The sequence below is a fragment of the Crinia signifera genome, chromosome 2, assembly GCF_055691185.1.
Source record: "Crinia signifera chromosome 2, ASM5569118v1, whole genome shotgun sequence".
Taxonomy (NCBI): domain Eukaryota; kingdom Metazoa; phylum Chordata; class Amphibia; order Anura; family Myobatrachidae; genus Crinia; species Crinia signifera.
Genome location: NC_139218.1, coordinates 378,814,750 through 378,840,865, shown reverse-complemented (window position 1 = coordinate 378,840,865; position 26,116 = coordinate 378,814,750). Strand labels below are relative to the sequence as shown.

The window sequence follows — 26,116 nt, the reverse complement described above, 5'->3', positions numbered from 1 at the left end:
CATCCCTAGCCAGTTGCACTTTTGCCATCGATGGCAAAGCAACGATGGTCATCCCTTCCCTACGACCCTGCAGCACAAGACCCCGGGGGTCCCCCGTCGCGCCCTGAATGAAGGGTGTTTTTGTAACCTGGGAACAAATCTCTGCGTTGGGAGATAGCAGGCAACGTAAGGGAAGGGGAAGACAGCCAGGGGAGGAGACGGGAAAGGAATTGATCGCGGGTCTGGACCATCAGCCGCGTTCTTCCTCAAAGCATATTGACCTCAGCTGCCACCCGTAGCCCGCATCCCGGCTGTCTCCATGGTATCCCGCGCCAGCCAGCTGTCTCCATGAAGCTGGAAGTTGGAACGCTCTGCTGTGGAAAAGGGGCGTGGTCCAGCGGCAACATTAACGCAGAAACACGCCGAGGGCGTCATTATGGGCGTGACAATGCTAATCAGCGCTGGCAGATAACCTGGAAGGGGAGGGGCTATAGGTGATGTGTGGGCGTGGTCTCCATGAGAGCGGCAGGAGAGGCGCGGATGAATGAGATACAGTATGAACTAAGTATACCTAGCGCTGTACAGTGACTGTGTCATTATAGCCGGTACCTGGGATTCCCGGGGGAGATCACCTGCAGCACGCAGCACCTGAGCAGGTATGGGGACTGCATTGCATGGGGCAGGAAGAGCTAGTGGTGTGTATGTGTTGTGGGGGATGGCAGTAAATGCTGGGATTTGTGGTTATCCAGGTAGCCTGTTACAGCTATAAAGGTAATAGACGTCCTCAGATTACTATGTGACCCCCTAGGCCTGTAATGTTTCCACACTAATAAAGATTCTAGATTGTCAGCTCTGTGGCTTAGCATGATGATGCTGCTGCCGCTGATTGCATAGTGCAATGTTATTACCCCTGCAAATATTGTGAACACACCTTTGGACCCTGGAAATTGTATGCTAATGAGACTTATATGTGACCAGAAGCACCCCGCAGCTCGGTTTGGAAGAAGAGCCTTCGTCATCATCTTCGCACTTGCATGCCAGGTGCAGGAACTTTGTCTGAATTCCATGCCCACGGTGCATATGCACGTCCCAGTAGAACGCATCTCTGGTTGACACGCTAATAAAATGGTTTTCTTGCGTACATGCGAGTTATTGTCACCCAGAACTGCCTATATAGTGTTGGAGAAATGGCTGAGATGTGTAACTGTCCGAATCATGTATGTGTTCGCAGTCGCACTAATGCGTATGGAGGCCGCAATGCATGCACAGCGTGCGAACAACCGCCAGATACGCAGTTTCCAATATAGAATCCCAGTGGTTTGTGTTCTGCTCTGATTGTTGTGTGTCTGCGCATGTGCAGAATGGGTCATGCGTTGTTGCCCGCGTTTCCCCCAAGCTGCAGCGCAGTTTGCGGCTGAAACAGGGTGCTGTTGGCCTGCTTTGCTGGAAATGAGGCTTATTGCCCCCAGTTTCTGAGAGTGCAAAGGTCAAGATGTGCGGATTTCCCAACCACGTGAGCAGGGAGGAGGCTGCCAGTCCAAGTAAGCTTCATCTTTCTCAGATGGCTGATACTGGAAACATCGGTAATCCGATGCTGCATCTTCTGACGTGCCACCAGATCTGCAAAGTGTCTCTCTTCAGAATGCTGCGTTAGCATTAGTTGTACAATATTGCATAGCTGCCTCCCTGTGCAGTTTTATGCCCCCATAAAACTGTCCAAGTTACCAGCCCGGTCAGCTACACAGCCGACTGGGTGCCCCCTCCAGAGCAGGAGCCCAGCAGATGCCTTCCACACCTCTGCCCCTGTGTGTGTGTGTCCCGAATGGAGCTTCGGCTTTTAAACAGCTCCACATATATGCATGACAGTGGCACTCACGCTGCTTGTTTCAATGACGACATAAACTCATGTGCATCAACGTTTCAGTATTTCAGGATAGACGGTATTAATAAAAATACCGAAACGTTGATGCAAACATGAGTTTATGTCGTCATTGAAACAAGTAATTCTGTGTGGAGGCCTGGAAAGCATGCACTGTGTGGAGTTCATGAGGACCAAGGTTGAGAACCGCTGCCCTAGAGGGCACAAGAGGGTCCGCTCCATGTTCTCCCTTGTGATAATTATGCGCCTCTGCATGTATGGCTTGTGGGAGGGCCTGTTTTGCTTTGTATTGTATTTATGCTAACTTTGTACTGTTCACCACAGGAAGAAGATCCGTTTGGAGACGGATATCACTGAAGTTCCTGCAGGAATCCATACATACCATATAATGGGGTAAGTGAGCCATACAAGTGCTGTTGTGGGTGTCACTGCTTTTATTATCTGGTTCATACCTCACAACTTTCATTGTCATTAGATCAGGACCTTTGAGCGGGCGACCTGAAAAGGGGGGTGGTCTCGATTGAGTGGGTGTGTCTTGGTGCCACGGACTCACCTGCACTATATAAATGTACAATATCTATTCAGGGTATACTTACTGCTTTGCAGAGAAACGGGTGATCAAAGGCTCCTCCAACCCCACCCATGAAGGGGACCCGGCAGGTTTTGGCCATGATATAGGGTGTTAAAGTGAGCACAGGCTACTTATTCAAAATAACAATCCCACCGCCAGAGTGCCCGCTGAACTACCCTATTTCATGCCCTAAACCTTATTGGGCAAGGCAAATTGCAGCTGAAAGCTGATACACCCCCTGAGATCGGCAGTGCCACGCCTGCATTTTTGCTGCTTCTCCCCGTTACCTCCCCCAAACTCTCTTCCTGTTTATCCCTCTGCATTTCAATTCTCACTGCGAGTGGCATCGCACTTTGCGCGTTTGTGCAGTGCAATCCCAGGGCATTCAGTCTACTGATATTTGGAGCGCACATCGTCATTGCATTGAATCGTGGATTAGGCCCTTAGTGATCTGCAGTGATTTCATTTGTTTTAATATAACGTGAATAATAAAAAAAATCTGTCTGAATTGGACCCTAACTTCAGTCTCGCACTGGAAAGAGAGTTTGAGAGGTAGAGAGTTCCAGAGGTAGGGAGCAGCATGGGCAGAATCTTGGAGGATAGAGGAAGTCATCAGTTGGGAGGGGAGGCAGCATTGATTACAGAACTATTGATCCATCAATGAGCTAGAGGACCATCAAACCAGTCTCCATTAAAGCCTGTACATCCCCCCCATGTGCCCATACAGAGCAGGGGCTTCCCACGCATGACCATTACAGTTAGAGCTTTTTACATCTCGATTGGTTGTTGGCACCTAGAATATTTGGGATCTAAGGATTTCCAAGTTTTATACACTCCAGAGAACAGATTCCAGAGTTGTATACATATGCAAATGTGTATTGTCTGCTGTCATTAACTGATGGTTATTACTGTCAGCATTAATTTATAAGGTGACACACAGTTCTGCATTGCCAGACATGGTAGCCATAGTAACCAGGTTACTGATGTTTAATGATTATCTTATAATATACAATTGATGTGCATAAAATCCTACAAATCCTGTGTTTATTTTGTGCGTTTTGATATAATTGCTTCGAATCAGTGAGTCCTGGCCACATCCGTATTTTTTAGTTATGAGCAGAATACACCCCTAATGTAAGTATATAGAGGGTTAAAGTCACCTATAACCTGAATAAAACACTTCTCACAGGTTCTATATGGCCACAGATCTTCTTCTAGTATCTTTATAACGTACAGTAGGGACCATTATCATATAAGGAACAAGAGAACACAGGATATATATGTACAGTGTGACAGGATTGCTTTCCTTTGTATTATCATAGTGATATGACCTGTGAACATGAGCTGGAGGAACTGATGCACCAGATAGACGTCATGGTGAGCAGTAAGAAAGTAGAATGGCAGAAAGAAGTCCGTGTGCTGGGGCAGAGACTGGAAGAGCGGGAGCGGGAGCTGACGGAAGCCAGAAGTGCCTTAGATCAAAAAGATTGTCAGGTAACTGGGAGTAGCAGCCACCGCTAGGGTACGGGACGTGCAGGGGAGAGCTCCCCCCTCACTGCATGCCGGGATGTTCTCACCTGCAGTCCCGCGCCTGGGAAATACACCCCTGGCCTGCAAAGGCTCAGTCTCAGGTCCTCTGCTTTTCTCAATCTATTCCTCCTCACTTGGGAAACTAATTGACTCTTTTGAATTTCAGTATCACCTGTATGCTGATGATACTCAAATCTATCTATCCTCCCCGGAATTGTCACCTTCAGTATTGCTCTGTGTCTCTGAATGTCTTTCTGCCATTTCATCTTGGATGTCATCTCACCACCTCAAACTTAACATTTCCAAAACAGAATTAATTATATTCCCACCAGCCAAGAGTAGTTACCAACCTGATATCGCTATCACTGCTGAGAACACAACAATTAATCCTACTCCACAAGCTCGCTGCCTAGGGGTCATCCTCCACTCTGAACTGTCCTTCATTCCTCACATTCAATCGGTCTCTAAACCATGTTACATACATCTAAAAAACATATCCAAAATTTGTCCGCACCTTACACAAGACACTGTAAAACTGTAATCCATGTACTCATTATATCACCCATTGATTATTGCAATAGCCTCCTTACCGGTCTTCCTAAGAACAGACTCTCACCACTACAATCCATTTTGAATGCAGCTACGAGGCTGATCTTCCTGGCTAGACGTTCATCGTCTGCTGATCTGCTCTGCCAGTCCCTCCATTGGTTGCCTGTATCTTACCGCATTCAATATAAAATACTTCTACTTACATACAAAGCCATCACTCTGACTGCACCGACTTATATCTCTTCGCTTATCTCCAAATATATCCCCACCAGATCTGCGTCTCTCATCCACACTCATTACTCGCTCCCACTTCCACTTGCAGGATCATATGTATATGAATATATGAACACATGGACTGCAGCAACAGATGCTCACACTCCGTCTTGCTTTTTATCCATTATCACTGCTTCATACACCTACCCCAGAGTATGGTTTGTTGGACCTATCTGGCATGTCTATCCAGTCGTACCCCTGTAATACTGCGGCTCCTCATCCCTGACAGTGACCTGGTGCTAAGCCTTTAGGATGATATGGACACCCCCCCCCCCCCCTCCGAGGGTAACTCTACAATATAGAGCCAGCGCACACGGACTCTGCACTTCCTGCCCGAACTTGTGCATTGAAAGCGCCTCAGTGACACAGATGCACCCGGGAGAGTCCGGAGACGCCCGTCTGATTGACTGGGAGGACCCACAATTAGCACCAACTCTGTGACACTGGGACCCAGCAGCCACTGTGTTAGGGAGTTAAAGGGAGGCGCACCGATGGGGGAGGGGGTAAATGGCCAAAGCAGCTAGCAATCCAGTGATTGACAGGTCTGTAGTGCTAGGAAATGTAATTTGGAAAATATATGATCATGCAACAGAGCACAATCCTTTCTTCATGTTTCAGATCGGGATCCTCTCAAAGAAGCTGGAACAAGCCGATGAATCTAAAGGTGAAATTGACAAGAACAATGAGAAACAGCTGGAAGCGCTGAAATCTCAGGTAATGTCTGTCACCTGCTACTCTATTACTAGGAAAGGTCCGCAATCCTCAGCACAGCTGCTCCTGAGCTACAGTATTGGCTGTTCACTGTGTGGTGACCTCATCACTATGGGATGTGGAGGTGGGCTGGGTCTGTGGTGACCTCATCACTGTGGGAGGTGGAGGTGGGCTGGGTCTGTGGTGACCTCATCACTATGGGAGGTGGAGGTGGGCTGGGTCTGTGGTGACCTCATCACTATGGGAGGTGGAGGTGGGCTGGGTCTGTGGGGACATCATCACTATGGGAGGTGGAGTTGGGCTGGGTCTGTGGTGACCTCATCAATATGGGAGATGGAGGTGGGCTGGGTCTGTGGTGACCTCATCACTATGGGAGGTGGAGGTGGGCTGGGTCTGTGGTGACCTCATCACTATGGGAGGTGGAGGTGGGCTGGGTCTGTGGTGACCTTATCACTATGGGAGGTGGAGGTGGGCTGGGTCTGTGGTGACCTCATCAATATGGGAGATGGAGGTGGGCTGGGTCTGTGGTGACACCATCACTATGGGAGGTGGAGGTGGACTGGGTCTGTGGTGACCTCTTCACTATGGGAGGTGGAGGTGGGCTGGGTCTGTGGTGACCTCATCACTGTGGGAGGTGGAGGTGTGCTGGGTGACCTCATCACTATGGGAGGTGGGCTGGGTCTGTGGTGACCTCATCACTATGGGAGGTGGGCTGGGTCTGTGGTGACACCATCACTATGGGAGGTGGAGGTGAGCTGGGTCTGTGGTGACCTCATCACTGTGGGAGGTGGAGGTGTGCTGGGTCTGTGGTGACCTCATCACTATGGGAGGTGGGCTGGGTCTGTGGTGACCTCATCACTATGGGAGGTGGGCTGGGTCTGTGGTGACCTCATCACTATGGGAGGTGGGCTGGGTCTGTGGTGACCTCATCACTATGGGAGGTGGAGGTGGGTTGGGTCTGTGGTGACAGTTGTTTTGCTTCTCTTACGTTTATGCCGTCTTTTTTTGTACCATTTTATCAAAAAATGTATCTTTATGACTTTTATTTGTTTATATTCAATACCGTCTATACTTGAAGTTACATTTCTATGTACTTTGAATGGTTTTGCTATTGTGCAATTGTTTTTTTTTTTTTTTTTCACTGTATAAGGGAAAAAACAAAAAACAAACAGAATTCTCCCAGCACTGAACTCATTATAGAAAGCAGGGCTTTCCGCCTGACCGTTACTGTTACATAGACAATGAACATGACGTCTACGTTTCCTTTCTCTCTTGTTGCGTCTACAGTTATGTCATTTAAAGAAGAATTATGAAAAGCTCCATTACTATCATGTACAAAGCCAGAAGTGTGACCGTGCCATGGTTCCTGGAGACCAGGCGTTGAGTCCGGCTGAGCGCCGCTGGTGGTCTCACAAGATGGAGGTGAGGGGCCTTATGGGAAGATCCCACAATTTCACATTCATTATAATTCTCAATTCATAGATGACACCAACGTTTCTGAAGTATATTGAATTTGTTCTGTGCTTTGCAGCCATGCGATTATACTATCAGGATAACTGATATAAACCTTTGTTCTCGCCGTCTCAACCGTGAAAGATATTTCTCCTGCAGCTTTAATAATGATGACAATGTGATACTGTAGATAGCAAGTAATTTAGTATTTTCCAGTCTCTGACCTTTTGGGGTGTACCCTCCCTGCTGAAAGGGTCGCTCAGCCTGGTATTAGTATATGAGATGCAGGGGTTAAAGTGAGGGGGAACGGGAGGGAACTGAGTTCCACCACCTCTAATGGTGAGGTGGAACATTATAACCTCCACATTGGCCCTGCACAGTAATTCTCACAGAAAAGCAGTCTAGTTTGCAGGGGGATGCCAAATACCCTACCACTGGTCCTGCCTCTGCCTAATAGGGGGGAGGGGAGGGGGGTAATTAGGTGGCATAGAAAAATTAGTCCCCCCACCTTTCCATGACCACTTTATGCCCTGATGAGGTGTATTCAATGCTATAACCATCATAGTTCTTCTATGGATAAAGGGACATTTATCACATGCAACTCCTGGAGAGCTGCAGGCTGAGGGAGCCAGAGAGCCCTTACAATAGAATGAGCAGCCACTGATTGGCTGAGAGCTCTCTCAGCCAATCAGTGGCTGCCCATTAATTTGTGTGGTGTGTGTTGTTTATTTTTTTTATTTGCCCGTCTCCCCATCCACCTCTGTGTCCCCTTGTGGTGTCCCCCGCCTGCCTCTCTGCGTCCCCCCCCCCCCCCCCCCCAACGGCTCCAGACTACACATAAGATTTTATCTTATGTGCAGCCCTCCCGACCTCCGATCCGATGCGTGCGGGACCGCGGATCGAATCGGGTGAAATCGGGCCCAGATCGCATAGTGTATCAGGCCATAAGTGCTGTGGGACAGGGGAAACAGGCTAAATGGATGTTTTTATTGATGGATCTTTTCTGTATTCTCACAGGAACATAAAGTTCACGGCAAACAGTGGGAGAAGCAGCGGGAGCTGGATCAGGACCATTTACACACTTTAAATGACCAGAGGAAAGCACTAGCAGAAAAATGTGACTTTCTCCAGGTAACCCCCTGGCTCCTGTATATAACATATGCTGCGGGAGCCCCCAGAGATAATGTACGTGTGTAGTCTTGCACAGTCAGGGCGGCTGGCTTAGATGGTCGTGCTTCAGTTCTTTCTTTCAATTGTTTGCTTTCATTAAAAAGAAACTAAAGTAAACAGCGCCTCCTACTGGGAGACCGTAGCATTACAGGCCTTTGTCAGGTGAGGCAGAGATTGCTCTTCTACACAAGGGGTATGGGTCATAGGGTCGACTATGAAGGTTGACAGGGTTGGAAGGTCGACAGAAGCATTAGGTTGACAATGGGAAGGTCGACGTGAGTTTTTGCAAGTTTTTTGTCCCTTATTTCGACGTATGTCGACATGGACACCGCATCAGTTTACCGCATCCCCTCGCATGGTTTGCTGCACTGTTATATACTTTCTCGACGCCCTAGTGGATGCTGCCTGTCGGCTCAAAAAAATGTGAATAACTTATGTCAACATTTTGACTGTCGACCTAATGCTTGTGTCAACCTTCCGACCCTGTCGATCTTAGCCATGTCGACTTAAGCCGTCTCCATCTTTAGTGGTTGACCTTCATAGTGTCAACCTACCAACCGTATCCCCTATACAGACTCCTGTGCATGTTATATAATGTCATGACATCACATGTGCCATGGGGGGTGCGGTCTCAGAGTCCTGTATGTAACTTTTATGCATTTAAATTGAGTTGCACCCTTATAGATAATAAAGAGTTGCACCCATATTTCATAGATGGAATTAAGTGCAGATATTTCCCCGCATGTAGAGTTAAGGTGCCCACACACTGGCTGCTATCGCTCATAATATCGCTCAGTGTGTGTGCATGGAACGATGAGCGGTTCTCCGGGTCGTTAATGACCTCCGCATTTATCTATACAAATTGTTAGCGGGGGCAATGCTGCTGCTGCCAGAATCCGCCAGTGTGTATGGGGCATTATACGTATTGTGGGGGTGGTGGTGGTATCTGCCCTTTGTTATATATTTGATACCGGTCGTCGTCATAGCGATACTTGTGAGCCTCTGCTTATAATTATTGGGAATTAGTCTGTTGAAGGGAATGAGTGATGGTTTATTACAGATTCCAAATACATGAGCTTCTTCCTTATGCAGCAGAAGTAAATCATGGCGCGGATAGAATTGGGTTATCAGCACTACACTACACACTGGGCCTAATTCAGACCTGATTGCAGGACAAATTTGTTCTACAAATAGGTAAAATAATGTGCACTGCGGGTGTGACAGATGTAACGTGTGCAGAGAGAGAGAGAGTTACGCGGCATGCACACATTGGCAATTTTTTAACCCCATTTCTAAGCGATATGATTAGTGTATGGCCTCGGGCTACGGCGATGTGCGGTCCTGCATATAGCTATTGCCCACAGCGATAGACAGTGCATGCACTATCTGTCCTGCTAGATTGTGGGGTATTGCCTATATACAATAGGCATAACCTTGCTCAGCTCACAGATTGCTCAGCTCACAGATTGCTCAGCACACAGATTGCTCAGCATGCTCAGCTCACAGATTGCTCAGCTCACAGATTGCTCACCTCACAGATTGCTCAGCACACAGATTGTTCAGCACACAGATTGCTCACCTCACAGATTGCTCAGCTCACAGATTGCTCAGCTCACAGATTGCTCAGCTCACAGATTGCTCACCTCAGACCTGTTCTGAATTCGGCCACAGCCCTGATGGCCGGCTTTTCTGAGCATGTGCAAACCGCATACCCTCCAACATGATCCATTCCATTAGGTACAAAATGCTCTGTTCCTGGACTTCCCTGCCAGTGGCAGTTACAGAGGTTGGACTCCAGCACAGTCCAAAATTCAAAGAGGGGGGTCACGTCAACTGCCAGTGAGTCCAGGACAGTGATGTTTGGAGTGGCTCCCCTCTTTGAATATTGGACTGTGCTGCAGCTCCAACTCTGCAACTGCCACTGGCAGGGAAGTCCAGGAACAGAGCATTTTGTACCTAATGGAATGGGTCATGTTGGAGGGTATGAAAACCCCAACAGCAGTCAGCTTCAGTGGGTTACACACTAGCCAGGCTGTTCGCTCCGGGGAGTAAGGGACTAGGGCGGAAATGTTGCAGGGTCAGGAGAACGTCCTGTGTTTCATGGGGGTCCCCATGAAGATGCTGGGCATTCCCCTGGGAACATGGGCGGGCCAATGCCTGCCAGGAGTGGGTGGCTGACATCACAGAAAGTCAGCCGCCCACCCCGTCTTCGTCCTAGCTCTAGGAAATAAGTCAGTTGAGACGGGCGGCATTTCAGGACTCGCTAAGCAGCAAACAACCGCTGCTTAACAAGCCCTGCTGAATCACAGCCCTTGAACGAAGAGCTTCAAGTTATTTCCTTCGTCTGTTTAATTCATGCATGTCCAAACTGTGGCCCTCCAGCTGTTGGGAAACTACACATCCCAGCATTCCTTACCATAGTTTTAGCATTACCTACTAGCAAAACTGTGGCAATGCATGATGGAATTGTAGTTTCACATCAGCTGGTGGGCCACAGTTTGTACATGCCTGGTCTAATTGGTGCTTGGGGTCTAATTATTTTCCCCATAATAAAGGATTCTGGGTAGAACGTTAATGTGGTGTGACGTCTGTTCTGGTTGTGCAGAAGCAATCGCAGAGCTACCAGGAGCAGCTGCGGAGCCAGACACAGCTGCAGGACGCCGCGATTACCAATAACCAAAGTGAGATCAGGAGATTGAGGGTCCAGCTGGAGGCTTCCCAGGAGACCATCAGCAGTGACCAGATCCTCATTGAAAATCTAAAATCTACTGTGAGAGAAATCACGTTGAGCAGGGACTGTCTGAAAGCTGAGAACCAGCGTCTCTTACAGGAAGTGAGGACGTGTCAGAAGCGCTGCCAGGTAACGCTTGGAACACAAATCTAATGTACTTTTATACTAATATTATAATTATAGCACTGCCCTTCACTTTCAACCTACCACTGTGTTTTTTTAGTTTGGGGGGAAAAACTGTATTGGCTGGAGTAAGCCCAAATAGACACATGGAGAACATACAAACTCCACACATTGGCCAGAATCAGGAATTCATTACCATATATAAGTCCAAAGCAGCCATGGACAAGGCCCAAGTAGATAGACCCATAGACCATTTTTTAATTTGAGTTAATGTTTTATTCAGGAGCTTGTCAAACAGGTGTCGTATGGTATGTCAATGTTGACAGTGTTGATATTCGCCATGTAGACACTGATGAAATGTCAACAGATCATCTTTGCTGGCTTGGGATTTGCAGGCTGTTAGCCGCTGCTGCAGATCATGTGCAGCTTGACATGCAATAGAAGATAAGGACCCTGAACCAATGAGCTTACACTCTAAGAGGTGTAGGGAACACGTGCTACATAAGGTAGCGGGATAATAATGCTGGCTGATGTAGGTATGTGGCCACTGCACGGTAGCAGCATTATCAATAGAAGGAGCCACTGGTGGCTGTTGATTCCTTGCAGATATTGGTGGTGTGAGATGGGTGCAGTAAAGGGTACGGGTCAGAGTTGACAGCACTTTGGTTAACAGTCGAGACATGAAAAAACAGGTTGCCATAAAATAGGTCAAATTTTTTGGGTACTCTTTACCTAGAAGGGCGCCCACAATTTTGATCGTGGGCATCGTTAGGGAAAAAAAACCGCGTTGGTCGCATCGCATGCGACCAAAAAATCGCATGCGATGCGACCGACGCGATGACCGCAATTTCCCATAGGGAACAATGTTAAATGTCCCAATTGACCCGATTTTCCTGTTCAATGTCCCAATTGACCCGATTTTCCATAGGGAACAATGTTAAATGGCCCACAGAGGCCAAATAGGCACCCTGAAGTGTGAAATGGCCCCCCCAATTGTTAACGCCACCCCACGATCAACGTCAACCTGAAGCGTGGCGAGCGCAGCGAGCCCGCGAGGGGCGACGGTACGCGTCTTACGACCTTTTCATACCCCCACTATCCACGTCGGCGTGGAGTCGAGAATAGAAAGTGTGGCGAGCGCAGAGAGCCACCGAGCCCGAAGTGTGGCACGCGGACAGCTGTGAAGCCCGCGAGGGGACGCGTATACCTGTGAAGGTGTCCGCGTCCCCTCACGGGGCTCGCTGCGCTCGCCACGCTTCGGGCTCGGTGGCTCGCTGCGCTCGCCACACTTTCTATTCTCAACTCCACGCCGACGTGGATAGTGGGGGTATGAAAAGGTCGTAGGACGCGTACCGCCGCCCCTCGCGGGCTCGCTGCGCTCGCCACGCTTCGGGTTGACGTTGATCGTGAGGGGGCAAAAACAATTGGGGGGGGCCATTTCACACTTCAGGGTGCCTATTTGGCCTCTGTGGGCTATTTAACATTGTTCCCTATGGAAAATCGGGTCAATTGGGACATTGAACAGGAAAATCGGGTCAATTGGGACATTTAACATTGTTCCCTATGGGAAATCGCGGTCATCGCGTCGGTCGCATCGCATGCGATTTTTTAGTACATGTGATGCCCGCGATGGGCTCCCTTCTAGGTAAAGAGTACCATTTTTTTTTTCCCGTATGTGTGCTGTGTAGTTCTTGTGACCTACACATGGGGGGGGGGAGTACGAGCTTCTCAACCAGGGACAGATCCAGGAAGGATTGCGATTAGTGCCGCAGCATCCCCGGATCCTCTGCAGCTCAGCACACAGCGGCGAGTACCAGGCTAGGGAGATGGGCTGCGGCAAGCTGACCGGTAAGGGGAGGGTGCAGGTGTTTACACCCGGGCCCAGGGCCGGATTAAGGGGGGCCCTGTGGTTGGCATGTATTTTTTTTTTTTTAAAAAACATTTTTTTTAGCTAAAGGTTTTGTACATGGGAGTGCGGTAGTGCTGCAGTTTCACCTATCTGCCAATGTGCCAATGATTAATGGAGCTGAGCACCGGGAGCCAAGGCACACTGACTGTACAAGTGTGCCATGCATTACTGGGAGTTGACTAAGTCCCATGAGATTTTGCACAAAAGGTCAGAGGCTGAGAGGCTTGTGTTGAGCTCTGATTGATGGAGCTCATCATATGCTTCTCAGGCCCATGGAGGACAGCAGCAGCAGTGGCCTCGTCATGGGAGGGTTTTTAATCAGAGGCAGCGCTGAGCATGTCAGGGCTCCTACAGAGTAAGGTACAGATGGACAAACACAGGCTTTTTATGTGGTATTTTTATATCTATCTATCTAGATATATGTTTATATTAATTCCGCCCCCTGCGGTTACCCATTGACCACGTTTATACTGCCTTTACTCTGTGTTTTGACAGTGTAATATTCTCCTGTGCAGTTTGCGGGCAGTAATGACAAGTGAGAAGGGGCCCCCCTGTCTAAAGTGACCGGGCCCCCCCGAAGGCTTAATCCAGCCCTGCCCGGGCCCCATCTTAGTACCACTGCCAGTAAGTCAAGTCATTCTGATCAGCAGCTCCTTATCCTCCATTTACCTTGGCAGATTCTCCGTCCTCTCATGGTACTGGAGAAGGCTGTTGCTTTGACATGGCATAGGCACTCCTATGGCTTCCTGCCAACTTGCAGTGGCTGCAAATACTCCGGTGTTTACCTTTGTCATCATGCCTGTTGCTGAGAGTGGAGCCAGGACACTTGTTCTGCATGGAAATATCTAATGTGGGGCAGAGAGGACAGAAGCAGTGACCTCACTGGGTCCAGCAGATGAGCTGATCTGGCGTTCAGGAGGTCTGCTAACAACCCTGGTGCACTCATTACTCACTGACACATTTTTAAAAGATCCACAGGTGGAGCTCATTATTGCGCTTGTGATTCTGTGTGGAGACCTGGAAAACATGCACTGTTGGGGGTACTGGAGGACCGAGGTTGGGAACCACTGGCATAAGCTCTTGCAGTGTTAAGCGCGCCCCCTGGCCAATAGAAGCATGGGGGCGGGCTTAACACTGGTTTATGCTGACTCCCAGGTGACGTGTGGCGCCCAATACAAACAGCGCTAGCGATCTCCAGGGGATGGATCCAGCACATATATTACATGCATGATAACATGCATGTATGTGTGTGCTGTGTGGCTCCCCCCCCCCATTTTTTTCTTCCAACCACCTTTCGCCATCCGAATCACCAACCGCCATCCGAATCATCTTTAGCAGCATTCCCGGTCCAAGGATGAATTGCGCGGGTGCGCAATGACGTCACCTGCGCAATGCATCCTTGGGACCAGGGATGTTGCTGAACACTGATCCGGATGGTCGCCGGGGGGCGCTGTGGATGCCGGGGGACCTCCAGGGGACCAGGTAAGTATGTAAAAAAATATATATATCCCGAATAATCCCAAAATGTTCATGGTCACGAGCATTTTGGATAAGGCATACTCAACCTGTATATAATAATAGCCAAATCCGTGTGTTGTCTTTAATGTTGTTTTCTGTATCATTTCACCCCTCAGAGAATGGAGAGTGAACTGTCCGATGCTACGATTGCACTCCAGTCACGGGATGACCTCTTGAGGGCGGTGGAGTTGGATCAGAGGCAGATACACAAAGACATAGATCGCTATCAGAATTCCCAAGGCAATAAGCTCCGGTAGGACTCACATAATGCACTAGTGATTTATCACCATGATAGAAATGTGCACAGAAATTCTGAGACTAAGGGGCCGATTCAGGTGTGCATGCAGTGGTCCGACTGTGCAGGGCGCGGCTGCGAGCACCTTCTGCAAATGTCTCCCTGGCCGAGGTGCTTGCAGCCTGATTGACAGGCGGGGGGGGGGGAGCATTCCGGGGTGGACCTCCGGTGTTTCATGGGCGTGCCCACAAAAACGGTGGGCACTCCCATAGAAACGCAAGGTGTGCCCGTCCGAACTCTGCATTCCCCTGCCTGCTCGGAGCAGGCGCATGACGTCGGCACCCGCCCTCAATTTCGCTGAAATACAGGCAGCCACTGAGGGACACCTGGGTCACGTGGCGGCTTCGAGCACCGGGCAGAGAAGGAGAGATCATTCGATGGTAAGTAACCATGTGTGGGTGCTAGCAAACTGATGTGGACCCGTACACACCTGTTCACAGCCCTGCACATGGGCTCATGTGGCTTTGACCACATGCAGCCCAGCAAGCAGGTCTGAATCTGACCCTAAGTTCGGCATTCACCCGACGTTGGGATCCCGACTGTCAAAACACAGACAGCCAGGTTCCCGACGGCCACCCGCTATTTTCCCTCGTGGGGGTCCACGACCCCCATAGAGGGAGAATAGAATAGGTGGCTCACGTAGCCAGCCACCGTGCCCGCAAGGGGCTTAGTTGCGCTCACCATGCTGTCTGGGTCCGGCCAGTCGGGATAATGACTGTCGGGATCCCGAATGTGGGACCCCCTATACCACACCCGGTGGGAGAATAAAATAGTGTAGCGAGCCCCAAAAAAGTGAAAACCCCATGACGACCTTTTCTCTATTGACCTTCCCCATGTTGACCTAATGCTTGTGTTGAGCTAATGACCTGTCGACCTTCGTGCATGTTGACCTTCAGCAGTCGACCTAATGCTTGGATTGCTAATGTATGTCTATCCAATGATCCCATTCCGTCTGGAGTAACACTGGGGCAGATGTATTAAGCCTTAACAAGAGATAACTGTAAGGGTGATAAGGAGAGATAAACGTCCAGCCAATCAGCTCCTTACTGACTTATTTCAAACACAGCCTGTAACATGGTAGTTAGCAGGTGATTGGCTGGACGTTTATCTCTCCTTATCACCCTTGGATTTATCTCTTGTTAAGGCTTAATACTTCTGCCCCAAAGTTACTGAAGCTATTAATGCTATAGTGAAGCTCATTGGATGGGAGAGGGACTCCAGTTGTTGTGAAACTACACATCCCAGCATGCCTTGCCACAGTTTTCCCTAATAGCAAAACTGCGGCAAGGCATGATGGGAATTGTAGTTTAACAACAGCTGGAGGGGCATAGTTTGGACATGCCTGGTCTAGAGCCTGCAAAAACGTTTGGCGTTATGGAAATGTAATCCCCAATGGGAGAACCGTGACGCAGTGACCTCCAAACTAATGTTCCTCGTGTTCTAATTCGAGATCTGTATTCTGGATGCTGCAGTCATGCTGCCAGTTGTGATGGATTGATATGTAATAAAACTTCCACAATATGGCAGATGTGCACGTTACTACATAACGAGGAGAACGTACTGTTCTCCCATTTCACAAATTAATCATTTATTTAAGTGCTGACTATCCGATTTGTGTAGGTCACAAAGTAACAATTGTATGACATTTCCTGTAACATTTCAATAGGAAACCTTTTTTTCCCTGTGTTTCAGATGTACGGAGTCAGATCTACACACGGAAAACACGGCATCTTACAAAGGACAGACTCAGCAGAGTGGGAAACTGTGTCCATGTGATAATCAGGTAACCTCCCTGCTGGAAGTCTCTGCTGGAAGCTTTTTCTAGACTTCTGTATATGGTATAAATGTACAGCTGTTCCTGGATGAATGTACCCATTTTACCAGCTGGGACATTTGCAAATCAAATAGGGGTCGCACCCGGGGATACCTTCAACTGGCTTCGCGGTAAAGCTGATTTGCCGGTACCCGTCATAGGAGTCTGTGTTATTTTCATAACATAGACTTCAATGGGAAGCGGACAGCCTATCCCCATCCTGAGCTCCTCTGGAGCTTGCGGCTGAATGGCTGAGGAGATTCCCATTGGCTGATGTCAGTGGGAATCCAGGTCAGTTACGCAGAGGAGCAGCATGTGTGTTTCTGCTCCTCAGACCAAGGGATTTGGTCAGCATTTATTTTTAACCCCTTGGATGCTACTTTAAACTGAAGAGGACAGATTTACACTGGATCCAGGTGAGTGTTTTGTTTTCACAGCTACCTACTGGATTACTACTGGACAAGGAGACAAGGCAACATAGGTAAGTATTGGTGAGTGCACGTATGTAAATAAATTTTTACTTTCACAGTGTTGTGTATATTTATTGTAGTATTGGTTCAGCAGTGGAACTATTAGTCCCAGCAGGCCCTTTAATGCCCCGCATGAAGGTACTTGTGGTTCTCAATGTACCAACATGCGGGGGAGGCTTGCTGAGAGTTGTAGTTCCACAGCGAAACGACTAATTTTTCTTTTTTTTTTAAACACCTTAAATGCAATCAACCTGGCACCCACAGCCCAGGGGGTACCGGAGATTGCCCTGGGCCTCAGCCCTGGCCCTTGGGAGCCCTGAAGGGGGAGGGGCTTCTTTATTAAGGAGGGCCCCACTACCCTGGTCAGGGGTGAACAGTTACAGGATTAATGCTATGACCGCGGGACCTAAATAAGTGCCCCCCCACCCTTCTGACTGTTGGAGCCTGATGCTGGCTTCCAAAATACGGGGGACCCCTATTTCTTTTGTCTCCGTATTTCTTGAACCAGGACCAGCTCAAAGACCCCACGGCTGGTTGTGCTCGGGTGAGGGCACACAGTTTTACTTTACTTTTTAACTCTTTCTTTTCTTATTACACAGAAGCATAGCATGGATGAGTCAGATCCGTGTGATGCTTCTCTGTGTAAAGTCTAGGAGTTTATGTGATTTTGTAGCAATACCCCATGGTGCTCTCTGTAACACGGATGGGATTGTCATGGTTCTGTGTTCTGACAGGCTGAAAAAGACCCCTCAGATAAAGAGGAGACTGTCCGTGGGCTGGAGAGGCTGAGGGCAGATATCTCGGACCTCACTGCAAAGCTGGATCAGAAAGATGTCACTATAGCAACCATAAGCGAGAAAGTCTCTCAACTGGAGCGGCAGCTGGAAGGGAGAGAGCAGGGGAATGGGCACAAACAGGTATGGAAAATATAATCACATCTTCACGTATGTGCTCATGCCGTTCTGAGCTCCACTCACTGGAGTCAATTGCAAGTGCCTTTAATTTCAAAGTACCACTTAGAACCACAAGATGGCGACACAGAGCCCTATCCCTCACATTGGCCCTTATTCTGATTGATGCGGATATTCCCGAATTCTTACGGTGCGGTCCGCACGCCACGCTGTGCTGCCGCGTGCGGCCATCGTCCGTAGAAACGCCCACGTGTCCTCCGCATTCGGACGGACTCACTCTTTAGGAACAGGGCGTGTTTACGGACGACATACAAACCATGCGTGTGCGGGGGAAACACTCAGATTCTGCACGGTATTACAGAGTATGCACGGGAATACCGCATCCGAACGGATGGCAAGCGGTCCGTCCGCACGGAAGCGGTGTATTTACGCAAAACTACCCACTATTATGTCTATTCTGCAATACATCACATGACCCACTTATTCAATTACCTATCCTCATAAAAAAATGTTTATTTGGAATTGGAATCAATTATATGCCAATATATCCTTACAACCATGCCTAACACATGCATTGCACACATTAACCCTTACAGCAATTGAAGTGCAATGGTTTCAATTAAAGCACTGACAAGCGTCCTATTAGTGAGTAATGAGTAAAGGAGTCGATTGTATTGGGTTCAGGTGTTAATGCTTGTAGTCATTAGGCGTTCCGTTCGCCTACCGCAAGACCGAGTGGTTTCCGCAAAGCAATACTTGACTTATGGACACCGCACATTTCTATCGGTTTTGGTCGCGTGCATTCGGAGTGCTATCCGAATGCACGCCCCCCCAACATAAGTGTACTCCCCCGTGTCCGCCCATGTTTCCTCCCAGTTTTGCCCACTTTTAAACTACGCCCATGTGTCATTCCGCATGACGCCCATAATACGCCCATATTTCCAGACTGATTGCGGGGCACAGTTTTGTACGGGATTTGGCCGAACAGGTACGGAGTCAATGCGTGGCACATGCGCGTTGCGTTCTCCACGCATGCGCAGACGCCGTAAAGACGCTATCCGAAAGTATGCGGAAAAGTACGCATCAATCAGAATAAGGGCCATTGTTATTTCATTTCAGAATCCCAAAATATGACGTTCTATTAAAGCATATGTTCAGATTCTGTTGTTATGTAATTGCTAGATTCTGCTAATCCTGTCTTTGCTGTTAATAACGGGAACATGTGTTTGCTGCGTCTGGCACAAGCACTAAATATTATGGGGCTGATTGCACAGTACAGGATATATTGGACAGCGCTGGCAGATCCAAAACCGGCTACATGACACATTGGGAGGAGATTGTGAAGTGTACCCTAACGGCACTTGGTTGCCAATAGCAACACCCCATGTGAAATAACTCCAATCTTAGTAAATTTGCCCCAAATAGTCAAGACCATGTGTATGGTTTCTTACTTGTGTGTAAATTCATGGTTGCTGCGCTCAGTCTGCTGCCCCTTTCCGCCCCTGTCTTACCTCACAGGTGTAGGCAGGTGTAAGTGGGAGAATCACGGAAGTCAGCGTAGCCGCATTTGTGTGTGTGTGTCCCACAGCGGTGTCTGACAAGGCGCGCTATGCAAGCTGTGCATCCCACTCATTCCATGATGTCGACAAAGAAAGGTTCCACAAACACACAATGCTGAATTTCGTCAGATAAACATTTATTATGTCGACACTAAAGAAATGACAATATGTTATTGTCCTCCCTGAGCTCGCCTTAGGACGATTGCGTTACAGTGTGACAGGTGTACCGCCCCAGCCAAACGGTACTGGTGGTCTAATGGTAGCTTAGATTGAACACCTGAATGCCTAACGCTAACCTCCCCACTAAGTGCCTAACGCTAACCTCCCCACTAAGTGCCTAACGCTAACCTCCCCACTAAGTGCCTAACGCTAAGCTCCCCACTAAGTGCCTAACGCTAAGCTCCCCACTAAGTGCCTAACGCTAAGCTCCCCACTAAGCGCCTAACGCTAAGCTCCCCACTAAGCGCCTAACGCTAAGCTCCCCACTAAGCGCCTAACGCTAAGCTCCCCACTAAGCGCCTAACGCTAAGCTCCCCACTAAGTGCCTAACGCTAAGCTCCCCACTAAGTGCCTAACGCTAAGCTCCCCACTAAGTGCCTAACGCTAAGCTCCCCACTAAGTGCCTAACGCTAAGCTCCCCACTAAGTGCCTAACGCTAAGCTCCCCACTAAGTGCCTAACGCTAAGCTCCCCACTAAGTGCCTAACGCTAAGCTCCCCACTAAGTGCCTAACGCTAAGCTCCCCACTAAGTGCCTAACGCTAAGCTCCCCACTAAGTGCCTAACGCTAAGCTCCCCACTAAGTGCCTAACGCTAAGCTCCCCACTAAGTGCCTAACGCTAAGCTCCCCACTAAGTGCCTAACGCTAAGCTCCCCACTAAGTGCCTAACGCTAAGCTCCCCACTAAGTGCCTAACGCTAAGCTCCCCACTAAGTGCCTAACGCTAACCTCCCCCCTATGTGCCTGACCGTAACCTCCCCCTATGTCTCTGATGCTATCCTCCCCCATGTGTGCCTGACACTAACTTCCCCCTATGTGCCTACCGCTAACCTCCCCTTATGTGCCTGACACTGACCTCCCCACTAAGTGCCTACCACTAACCTCCCCCTATGTGCCTGACGGTAATCTCCCCCATGTGTGCCTGACGGTAATCTCCCCCATGTGTGCCTGACGCTAACCTCCCCACTGTGTGCCTGACGCTAACCTCCCCACTGTGTGCCTGACGCTAACCTCCCCACTGTGTGCCTGACGCTAACCTCCCCACTGTGTGCCTGACGCTAACCTCCCCACTGTGTGCCTGACGCTAACCTCCCCACTGTGTGCCTGACGCTAACCTCCCCACTGTGTGCCTGACGCTAACCTCCCCACTGTGTGCCTGACGCTAACCTCCCCACTGTGTGCCTGACGCTAACCTCCCCACTGTGTGCCTGACGCTAACCTCCCCACTGTGTGCCTGACGCTAACCTCCCCACTGTGTGCCTGACGCTAACCTCCCCACTGTGTGCCTGACGCTAACCTCCCCACTGTGTGCCTGACGCTAACCTCCCCACTGTGTGCCTGACGCTAACCTCCCCACTGTGTGCCTGACGCTAACCTCCCCACTGTGTGCCTGACGCTAACCTCCCCACTGTGTGCCTGACGCTAACCTCCCCACTGTGTGCCTGACGCTAACCTCCCCACTGTGTGCCTGACGCTAACCTCCCCACTGTGTGCCTGACGCTAACCTCCCCACTGTGTGCCTGACGCTAACCTCCCCACTGTGTGCCTGACGCTAACCTCCCCACTGTGTGCCTGACGCTAACCTCCCCACTGTGTGCCTGACGCTAACCTCCCCACTGTGTGCCTGACGCTAACCTCCCCACTGTGTGCCTGACGCTAACCTCCCCACTGTGTGCCTGACCCTAACCTCACCCATGTGTGCCTGACACTGACCTCCCCACTAAGTGCCTAAAGGTGCCCATACACTGGTAAGATTTATCTGCAGATCTGGCTGGTTGGAACAAAAACATGGTTATGGATGAGTGACAGTTTGTCAGTTTTCCAGCATTTCCAAGCAAATGGTCAACTGTCATTTTCTCTCATCCATAACCATGTTTTTGTTCCAACCAGCCAGATCTGAAGACATGATAGAAACTTTCAAATATATCAAGGGTTTTAACAAGGTACAGGTGGGAGACATTCTTCACAGGAAGAGGAGCAGCAGAACACGAGGACATGCACTGACACTAGAGGGAGGAAGATTCAGGGAAAATGTGAGGAAGAATTACTTCACAGAAAGAGTAGTAGATAAGTGGAATAGCCTCCCAACAGAGGTGGTAGACGCAAATACAGTAGTACAATTTAAACATGCTTGGGATAAGCATATTGATATCCTTACAAAAAAATAAGGATCAAATATGGTTTGAGGTAACATGTTTAAAAAAAGGAGCAGACTAGATGGGCCAAGTGGTTCTTATCTGCCGTCACATTCTATGTTTCTATGTTTCTATAAATCTGCATGTGTATGGCCAGCTTAATGCTTACCTCCCCCTGTGTGCCTAACGCTAACCTCCCCCTGTGTGCCTAACGCTAACCTCCCCCTAGGTGCCTGACACTGACCTCCCCACTAAGTGCCTAATGCTTACCTCCCCCACTAAGTGCCTAATGCTTACCTCCCCCTATGTGCCTGACACTAACCTTTCCACTAAGTGCCTAACGCTAACCTGCTCATTCTATTCTGGGTTCTATTTAACTAAAGAGAAGACACTGGAATCACCTCCTGGCTTTTGCTTTCTTGTTCACAATGTTCTATATGTGCATGGGAATAGCGGCTGGGCTAGTTGTGTTGTATGCTGAGAATATGTAACCCAGCGATGTACAACGATTATGTGACGTGTGGGCTACTCATGAACATGAGGCTTGTGTATTACATCCTATAGGTGCTGATGTCTGCAGCAGAGAGGATCTCACCGGATCCCTGTACTGCGCCCCTGGACCCAGAGCCGGAAAGGCTGGGGAAGTGCTGTACCCGTGTGCAGGGCATACAGCCCGAGGACCCGGAGAGAATGAAAGCTGAGCCTTGGCAGAGAGATGCCATCCGGGCACAGAGCCTATTAAAACACAGGTACATCACAATGTTGCCACACCGCACAGGCGGCCATAACATATGACTCCTGTGTTCCTGGGATACTCCGTGTGCCCTACCTGCCCACCGCGTTCATTCAATCACTGCTGCCAAGCCACAAATATATCATATATTTTTTTTAAATGTATTTAATGCCTCGGCTTATTACTTTTATCAAGCTAGGTGTTACAAGTCTATGACCCAAGTGATGTGGTAGGGATTTATATAAAAAAAACAAAAAAACATTTATAACGAAAGTGTCTAGTGATGTGTTATGGGACAGATGTTCACAGAAACATGGCATTGTGTAACTGTATCACAGTGAATCTTATTAACTAGGACTTTAGTGGAATCCAAGATTTGTCATTCAGTAGCCCGTTTGCATAAACAATGTGGCATTTTATCCTGTGATTTATTTTAGAAAACGCAGTCACTGAACCGCTGGTGATATAGGGGTATCCGGAATCGTGATAGATTGACTCTAGGTCGACATAAGGTTGACCACTATTGGTCGACAGGGTCAAAAGGTCGACATGAGTTTGTTTGTTTTTCAATTGTGCCGACATGCATCCAGCGTGATGGAATGAGTTCTGACCCGGTTTGGTACTGCGTTTAAAATCCTGTTTCAGACCTGGGACTTAGTTGGAAAAAGGAAAATACTCAGAAGGATTTTTACTGTCATCATGAAGACTAAAGCATGATATTAATATACCGCTACTTTCCCTGAGGTGCGCCTAGAAATTCCTGTATAAATGAGTTCTTACATAGAATCACTTTGTAATACCCCAAGAACTTGTAGCACATGTCATGTCTTACATTTCAGCAGACTTTGGGTAGATTTCCTTTAAAGATTTCATAGTCTGCTTCATTACATGCATACAAAACCGTGTATTACTTCAACATATTTCAGGTGTTTGGGTATGACATATGTGTACTAATAAAGTATGTAATCATCATAATTCTATTCATTTATTACAGATCTTATAATGAAGAAACCCAGAGCAAGTTCCTGAATAATGACACCAGTAATCTAGCATTTCTCAGTGAATGCGAGTTTGACGGATGCGGCAGTGGCTGGGATACACCGGCCGGGAGCATGTTGGTGAACCGGGAGTATCTGGAAGCCATGACACTTCAAAATGGCTGCCAGTTTCCAGAGAGGGATCTGACTGATTTCTCTCTCATTTTTGTTTGTGACGAGCCAGACGTATCTACCACAGCTGTAAGTAATGGTCCTGGTTTATAGATCATTGTGTATAAGAGGAGTTTGTGTTTTTACCGCTAAAGATTAAGCGATAGCACATATTTTTCTTTTGCCACTAATCTAACAGAAAATCTTGTGTAAAAGCAATTTACTAATTAGATTTAGCTGGGCGACTGAGATACTGATAGATGGCAGTAAAGCTGCATAGATTTGACGTTATGTACAGACGATAGAGAGGGTCAATCTCGACCTACAGAAGAGAGCATTGTTAACAATATAGTACATACACATTCAGTGGCGGATCTAGACTTCTAGACTTCTCTTCTGGGGGGGGGGGGGGTTTACTGTTTAAACTTGACCCTCCCCCTCCTGTCCTGACTCCTCCCCTTCCCATTCCTGACTCCTCCCATCGTAAGACTGTCCCCCCCAATCATAATAATAATAATAAAAAAAAAAACAATAATAAATATCAAAGAAAAAACCCTGCATGGGGGGCTCTGCGTTGCAAACACACTGTATGTGCAGCCGGACGCACCAGCTGCCGGACAGTGCACACACAAGGGAGCTCCAGGCTGTGGCTGCTCCACTCATCAGGCAACTTCATCCTGAAACCGGGCACACACCCACCATGTGCCCGCCGGGCAGTGCTGCAGACACAGCCCACCCCACACTGTCTGTGAGCAATCAGGGTGGCAAACCACCTAATTTACAGCCCACCAGCCAATAGGACGGCAGGATGGGGAGAGAAAGCCATGCTATATCAGCTACTGGGTGAGAGAGGCGGCGTCATCATCACTACAATCATTACTTAGTAGGTGCGGGTGCCCGCAGTGATTCCACTGGCCTGGGGGGGGGTGGCCGCTCCTTTCGCCCCCCCCCCCCCCTTAAATCCGCCCCTGTACACATTTGTCCATATGCATGAAACTATCTTTAACAATATCATTGTTGTGCAGATCATTAACAAAAATCGGCTAATGTGTTCCCAGCTTAAGATACGTTTGCAAGGGGAAAATTTGGCCATTGCAAAACCAGACGTACGTGTCTATTTGCTTAGTTATGGCAAAGAAATAAAGATCTCTATCGCATCTGATTTCTCTCAGCGGTGGGGGTGCTGTTTAGCCTCTAGTGCCGTGGCACCCTGGGGTGCCTCCAGACACTTGTAGTGGTGCCTTGGATTTGGTGTCCAGGACCAATTAATATTGTTTATATTATAAAGGGCAAAACCAGTGCTGGTGGCTACCAATTATAAAATATGTAGACAAACAGAAGTGAATCTTATCCCTCACCCCATAACTAAATCTATGGATTACATATAAACACAATTTACTTAATTTAATATTTTCCTTCTAAATTTCTTAATAAGAGGGTTTTTTGGCCTGGGGTGCTGTGAAAACTATTTTGATAATCAAGGGTGCCGTGATTGAAAAAAGTATGGGAACCACTGCTCTAGGGACTTGTTTTGTCCACCTACTGTATATTGCCCAATAAAGTTAGTTTTGTTGAAAACCTAAAATCTGTAAACCGGATTGGCTGAGTCCAACTTCCCTACAGATCGTGTCCTTATTTTGTTTCCAGTCATATACACACAGCATTTTGCCCTAATATTCCTGAGCATTCAAAGTAAATTGATAAGACGCAAAACTGTGATTTTTGGGTTCCACACCCCCTCCCCCCCTTCTTCCATTGTAAGAATAAATTATTGATCAGGATCTTTAATATATTATATTGCAGTCTGACCAGGAAGGTTCCTTCATATCAGCAGCGGAACGGTTCCTGCGGGAGGAGAACAAGAGAGCCGGTGATTTTGAAAAGATCTTAAATTCCCACATTGAAGAGCTGCATAGAAACTGCGAGCGCACTGTCAGCAAATACACGTCGCACAGCCGGTACATTGCTGCCTCCTGACTGAGGGCACACTGCCCACTTCCCACAGGTTATCCCTGACACCCAGGACTGTACAGAACATGCTTACATGGATGTCACCAGCCTATGGTTCTCTGACTGTAGGAATAAAAGTCCCAGCAGCCACCATGTTAACAGGGAACACTGGGACTTGTAGTTAGACAGTTGCTGGAGCATTTGCTGCCTATTGTAAACTGTAATTATCTGGATGATAATGCTCATCTTTCACTACGATCTAGCATTATAATTGCATGGTTTCTGTGTAGACTGATTGGCTGCAGTACTATGGGTATTGCCCCGCCCACAAAATGGTTTCCTCTGTTGTGCATTGTCCACTTTAAAGACATTTATTTAAAAAATATATATATATATATATATATTATACAGCTGTTCTACTGTGAACTGACCATAACATACAGATGTCAAAATAAAACACATGTCACACTGCTCCTGTCGTTGTATATTA

General features: G+C 48.3%; 1 protein-coding gene across 1 annotated transcript; it reads left to right on the top strand.

The window, feature by feature from the left end:
• Positions 1–290: 290 nt before the first annotated feature.
• Positions 291–26,097, top strand: DEUP1 (deuterosome assembly protein 1). The gene is made up of 13 exons (XM_083170133.1): positions 291–635; positions 2,183–2,251; positions 3,752–3,923; positions 5,400–5,495; positions 6,780–6,914; positions 7,962–8,075; positions 10,720–10,974; positions 14,512–14,648; positions 16,383–16,473; positions 17,708–17,890; positions 22,360–22,544; positions 23,523–23,766; positions 25,480–26,097. The coding sequence occupies exons 2-13, from the start codon at positions 2,247–2,249 to the stop codon at positions 25,651–25,653; spliced, it is 1,791 nt and encodes a 596-aa protein (XP_083026259.1). The 5' UTR covers positions 291–635; positions 2,183–2,246; the 3' UTR covers positions 25,654–26,097.
• The last annotated feature ends 19 nt before the right edge of the window (positions 26,098–26,116 follow it).